The sequence below is a fragment of the Culex quinquefasciatus genome, chromosome 3 (genome assembly GCF_015732765.1).
Source record: "Culex quinquefasciatus strain JHB chromosome 3, VPISU_Cqui_1.0_pri_paternal, whole genome shotgun sequence".
NCBI lineage: Eukaryota > Metazoa > Arthropoda > Insecta > Diptera > Culicidae > Culex > Culex quinquefasciatus.
In genome coordinates, this window is record NC_051863.1 from 69,243,831 (window position 1) to 69,249,985 (window position 6,155).

Genomic DNA, 6,155 nt, shown 5'->3' on the forward strand with positions numbered 1-6,155 from the left:
TTTTTTGCCTTTCTCACCTAACTGAGGAAAGGCTATAAAATCACTCGGAAAATGAACTTATTAATTTGACCTCATAGACCCACCTTCATGTATACATATCGACTCAGAATCATGTTCTGAGCAAATGTCTGTGTGGATGTGTGTAGGTGGGTGGACAAAAAAAATGTCACTCGATTATCTCCGGACTGGATTATCGGATTTTGACCGTATTAGTCTCATTCGATCCGTCTTGGGGTCAAATAGGTCTCTATTTAAAATCAGCAAGTTTTGTTAAGTACTTCAAAAATTACGCTAAAAACGATTTTTGCGTATGTCCGGAAAAAGGGTGGTTTTTGCAAGAAAACCTATCATGTTATACATTTTCAGAAAGGTATAAAAAAGACCTTTCAAATGAGCCTAAAACTTCGAGGATCTGACAACCCTATCAAAAGTTATTACCACTAAAAAGTGTTATTTATACACTTTTTGGAGGCCGGATCTCAGATATTTCAATAAAAATGATTTCCGGGTCCATCATGCGACCCATCGTTAGTTAGATAATCGAAAGACCTTTCAAATGAGCCTAAACATTGAAGATCTGACAACCCTATCAAAAGTTATTAGCACTTAAGTGTTATTCATACACTTTTTGGAGGCCGAATTTCAGATATTGTGATAGAAATATTGTCTGAATCTTCCATGCGAACTATCGTAGAATAGGTTTTTTTTAGACCTTGCCGATGAGCCAGAAATATTGAAGGTCTGCGAACCCTATCACAAGAAATGAGTAATAAAGTTGATTTGTTAAACATGTTAAGGGGGAATGTTGCTATTTTTACTGAATGTGTTGACTTTATGAATGTGAGGAAGGCACCAACCACTTAAAGGTGGATTAAGTAACTTTTTTAATTTATCAACTTAGGCTTGTGTCGTAGCGAATTGATGTCTTCTAAACATTTGTAGAGCTTATCAAAACACACATTTATCTTCCAAGGGGGCGAAAATCGGACCTTTTAAACAAAAGTTCTAGCCAAAATACGACGAAAAAGACGCCATTTTGAAATCTGAATAACTCGAAAAGGTGGTGGAGTTTGACCTCACTCTTATAAGCATCTGAAAGTACACATTCTAGAGTACATTTGCTGAAAATATTTCGGAGGTCTTTTTTATTCAACTTATTTAATCTAAATTTGAAAATGAGCATTTTTAAATCTTTTTTTGCCCATAACTTTTGATGGAATTGACCAAAATCCATTTATCAAGAATAAAAATGTTTATTTTAACAAGCTCTACAATTGTCTAGAAGAGCCCAAATATGTACATAATGATCTAGTGGTTGTAAAAGAAGAAACAAGTTTTGGCTGAAATATTTCAGGAATTAACAATAATTAAATTTATTCCATTGCTCAAAATGGTGTTCCCTACAACTTTTCTGAAGACACCAAAGCGCTATCTCGTCATCCCGCCTAATGTAAGGTATGCACTTTGGAAGGAACCGGTCAAGAAAAAAATCAAATGGGCAGCAGCGACAGCGCAAGCAAGTCAGAGAGGGTGAAGAAAAGCCCCAAGAAATCGCTCCCTCTCCTTTGTTCTGCTGTTCGTAAAGCTGTTTCTTGACCCCTTTCCTTCCGATCTGCATACTAGCCCTAAATAAAAATTCTGAACCTCCCTAAAATTTCGCCCACCCTAATGTCCACCATACCGAAAGAAGCCCCAATTGGGTACTAAAGCCCTATGTCAATTTGTATGTACAACGGTAAAAAAACACGATAAAAAACCATTTCTGATCACTTTTTTTTAATTTTAATGCAAAATTTTTTTTTACAAGACAACATTTTTCCGATGGATCAAATCAACTATGGTCCCCTTGGAACGAGCTGTCAAGTAGGAGCTTTTCTGTCAAGAAGGACCGCGAGGTTAATTTTTCAAAATTGATTTAAAAATCCATTTTAAACTCTTTGTGGTCGTAAAAAGGGTCATTGTACTCAGAAAAATAAGCTTTATCGCTGTAAACAATAATATCAGCAATCTAAGCTTCATTTTAGGACCCAATTGATCCTGATAATTTGTCCCGAAGACACCAAAGCTCTAAATCTTAACGTGTGGCCGCTATCAATTTTGTCACGCTAGATTTCGGACCACTGTGCGTTGAAAAACTACACTCAAACCCCGATGGTTTGACACCAACTGTTGTCAAACGAACGGGGTACACGGAGATCACACACACTATCAAATGTTTGTTTTGATAGTGTGCGCGAGCGCCGTGTAAAAAGTTACAGTTCGTCACTTTTTAGTTTGACTTTGACCAACCAACGGGGTACAAACTAAAAAAGTGTCAAACGAAAAAGTGACCAACCAACGGGGGTTGAGTGTACTGTTACCAAGACGGGAACGGTTTTGCTGCAACTTCAGCCTCTCTCATTGTAGAAGTTCTTTCTGAGAGAAAAGTTACTTTTGTTGTCGTGCAGAATTGCAGAATTCTGCAGTACGGGAATAGACCTATAGAGCATTCTACGTGCGTATGTATTGCGTGTACGTACACGAAAATAAAGTGAGGTTAAATTTTGTCAGCCAGCAAAACCAAATGGTGCGCTAGTGTGCGTACGCGAAACGTCATAAAGCTCTATTTTCTCAATTTCAAGCAGGGCCCCGGCAATGGCCTGATATGAGCTACCGAACAACATTGGCAATATGGCGTCGTTTGTTTACAAACATGGGATTGTTTATGGACGAACCGAAAAATTTACTTTTTTGTAAAAAAAAAAATCTACAAATCTGTGCAATAACATTAAGTCTTCCAAAACAGACAAAATTTCGTTAAATTCCAGACCAGAATTTGTTTTATTATTATTTTTCAATTTAAACCTCTTTTATCGCGATTCTGATTAAGATTGCACATCAAATCATCGTGCCTTTAATGTATCTTTAGTTTTCACGTCGATTCGCTGTAGATTCGTGTTTAAATTTTTAAATTTAGCATAAAAAAAATAAGTTGCAAAACTCCCAACTTCAACCATGTGCAACAATTTCCACATCATCCATGTGGGAAACCGATAATGGGGTAATTCATGCGTTCCAAACTGTCGAAATTCCAAAACGTCATTGCCAATCTTCGGTTTGCTGCTTTTGTTCGTGTTTGAAGTTTCGGGCCGCGGCTCTGATTTCAAGTAAAATTTTCCAAAAGTGGCTATTCGGGCTATCCCCCTGTACATACTTGTTATTTCACATGATGGCGTATTTTCAGCACTGGGCGAGATTTTGACTTGTCAACATGTCAATTGACAAGCGAGACCGTCGTACTGTCACTTTACTGTGTAGAAAATTGTCGAAAGTTACATCACTTGGTGGTAGCTGATTCTGGCGATTTTTTAGGTAATTTTCCGCATATACTCGTAAAATTTTAGTAGTTTAACGTGAAAATCGTGTTTCCCTCAATACTATTACCTACTGCAATGTTTGTCGCATGAAGAAAGCAATATTTACATCGATTTACTATCATTTGCAGATTCGGCAGTCCCGTAAGCGCACGATCAAGCAATGGCTTTTAGACGATTCTTGTCCTTTATTCCGACCGTGAAGGCCGACGAAGAGGACATTGTCGATCCTCAGACGGTCCTCCGGGTAAGTGTTTCGCGAGGCATTCTCGAAATGAGCAGGCACCCTCTTGAATGAAATTTGTTGTTGTACTCGCAAAGTGTCTCTCTAACCTCGAAATCCTTCCCCGTTTGTTTTGATCCTTGCAGGAAAAATGCGCTGAGCACGGTAGCGCTCCACGGTTGTTTGAAAAGTACCAGGCCTGCAACGACCGCGTCCACAGCAAGTCCCAGACGACCGAGACCTGCGTGGAGGAGCTGTTCGATTACCTGCACGAGCTGGACCATTGCGTCAACAAGACGCTGTTCTCCAAGCTCAAGTAAGCTGACATCGTCTCCAGGATTAGAATTTGCGATTAGGTGCAGAAACAGGAACATTAAGATACAGCGGGCCAGCCAATTGGCTTTGGAGTCGGAATATGACAATTGGGAAGTGAACAAAATATGTGCATTCGCTGGAGTAATTTGTCAATAAAGCCATTCAACTGAATCTAGTTGTGTTTTGTCGATTTTAGTTGCTCAAGCCTGGTTCCGTTTAATTATTTTTAATACGTGGTATTTTATTTCAAAATATCCGATGATAAAGTTTAGAAATTCAAAATTACAAATAAATAAAGAAAACTGGCGACATAAACTTTCTAAAATATTAGCAAGATACGCCTTCTTCAAAATATAAAAAAAAACATAATTTTAAAATAAAAAAAAAAAACAAATAATAAAAATTCTGAAATAAAAAAAATACTGGCCACATCAACCAGGGATTTTGCACCCAGATTTTTGTTACAGACATTTTAAGTATCTTCAAAAATATTGTCTTCGAAATATTGTTTTATTCTTCCCCTAAAGTACTGTCAACAAAGTAATTTACAACAAAGTTTGGCCATTTTTACAATCACGTTGTTGCAAGATTGTGCCCATAAGATTGACAATTTTGGAATAAGAAGACAACAACTTCCTTCGTTGCTGTGCACCCTTAAAAATAAGAAATTTAAAAACACTAAATTTAATTTTTAACGTCAAAAAGTTAAGGTTAAAAAATTAAAGGTCGTTTTTTATTATCAAATTTTCCCTCCGGGTAATCGAATCACGAAAAGTTTGATAAGTTTGCCTTTGAAGGAAAAATAATTTGAGATCCGAAAAACCAGTCAAACATTTGAAAAAGTTCGCAATTCGCAATTTTCAGTGTAAGAACGAGCCTTGACCGATCTTATGCACTTGGTTCCCGACGAACACGCACTGCCCTTACACCTACATCTCACCCTTGCTCTGAGCCAGTACGAGCAACACGCTAGAACACGCTTTGAGTGTTCGTGCCAGGCATGCACACCTTCTTTTCCGGTTACACATTTTAACTCGGCCGGGGGTGGTACATTACGTAGGGTTTGATGTAAGTATAAGCGCCTAACCATGTATAGTGTGCCTATCAACTTTCATTAAAGCAAAAACTGTTTTATTTTTAGTTTGAATTCAAAAAATAATTGTTATTTTACTGTGTATTGTTTTCTCCTTAAGTATTTCCTAGTGTTGAGTCGTGTTTATATGTTGCTATTTCTTTTGTCGCGGTGTTTTGTTACAATTTTTGGTCCTAAGCATGTTATAAAAGTTTATCATAAGTACAATAGTAATATTTTTGTAAATTCTTTGATCATTCCAAAAATTTAGTAAGGGCGTTGTTTGAAGAAAAGGGTGAAGATTGAAAACAATGGACAGTGAAAGAAATATACTATTTGAAGAATCAATAGTAAAAGAAAGATAGTAATTTATAAAGTAGATAAAGAAGTTAACAATAGTTAATAAATAGAGGCAACAAACAAGCTTAGATTGAAAAAGATGGCAGATGAAAAATTATTCAAATAGATAAATAAAGATAAACAAAATTGACATCGCTGCCAAATTGAGGGAAAACAGTCAGTTTGTTACAGCAGCATTAATTAGTAAATAGAGTGGAAAAGCGTTGAGAAATAAGAGAATCATGAAAGTAAAATCGAAAACAAATGGACGATAATATACAGAAGGCGTGTTAGAGAATCAGTGAAACAAAATAAACAGAATAAAGATGGTAGATAAAAACGGAAAGAAGAGAAACCCCGTTCTGCGATGTTTCAGGTACATCCACAGCAGTTGACTCAGCATACTTCGAATCAAAACAATACCGTCTACAATCACAAATTACTTCCCCTTCCCACATTGTCGCGCCCCTTTCTTTCAGCCGTCTCGATTCTGACCCACGGTGGTCAAAGGTTTACGAGCCGTTTCCACAGGCCACCAGCTAGGTCATCATGAAAATCAAGCCAACGTGGAGGTAAGAAAATAGGACACTTGCAAGGAACCAGAGCTATACTGATCTGATCAAGATAATTCGGATGATCTAACAGAACTACGGAAGTTAGTTGCGCTTCCTTACCTGTACGTCAACCGATTTAATAATAAAAAAAAAAGAACGAAGCTTAAGATATCTGAATACGAATATTAATACAAATCCCGATTAATAACCTGATGATCTTTAGTTTATCATAATATAATATACTTTATTGAACGAGTACGAGTTATAGTAATAGTGCGTAAATACTTGCTTATGTTGCA

General features: G+C 36.9%; 1 protein-coding gene across 1 annotated transcript; it reads left to right on the forward strand.

Moving 5' to 3' along the window:
* The first annotated feature begins 3,259 nt into the window (after positions 1-3,259).
* Positions 3,260-4,062, forward strand: LOC6040169 (cytochrome b-c1 complex subunit 6, mitochondrial). The gene is made up of 3 exons (XM_001849568.2): positions 3,260-3,351; positions 3,485-3,600; positions 3,723-4,062. Exons 2-3 carry the CDS (start codon positions 3,517-3,519, stop codon positions 3,894-3,896), a joined length of 258 nt encoding a protein of 85 aa, XP_001849620.1. The 5' UTR covers positions 3,260-3,351; positions 3,485-3,516; the 3' UTR covers positions 3,897-4,062.
* The last annotated feature ends 2,093 nt before the right edge of the window (positions 4,063-6,155 follow it).

Bases quoted from the DNA above. Each gene is read 5' to 3' on its own strand.
- LOC6040169 (XM_001849568.2), top strand. From the start codon at position 3,517: ATGGCTTTTAGACGATTCTTGTCCTTTATTCCGACCGTGAAGGCCGAC. The intron at 3,601-3,722 runs GTAAGTGTTTCG...TGATCCTTGCAG, and splicing joins ATCCTCAGACGGTCCTCCGG to GAAAAATGCGCTGAGCACGG.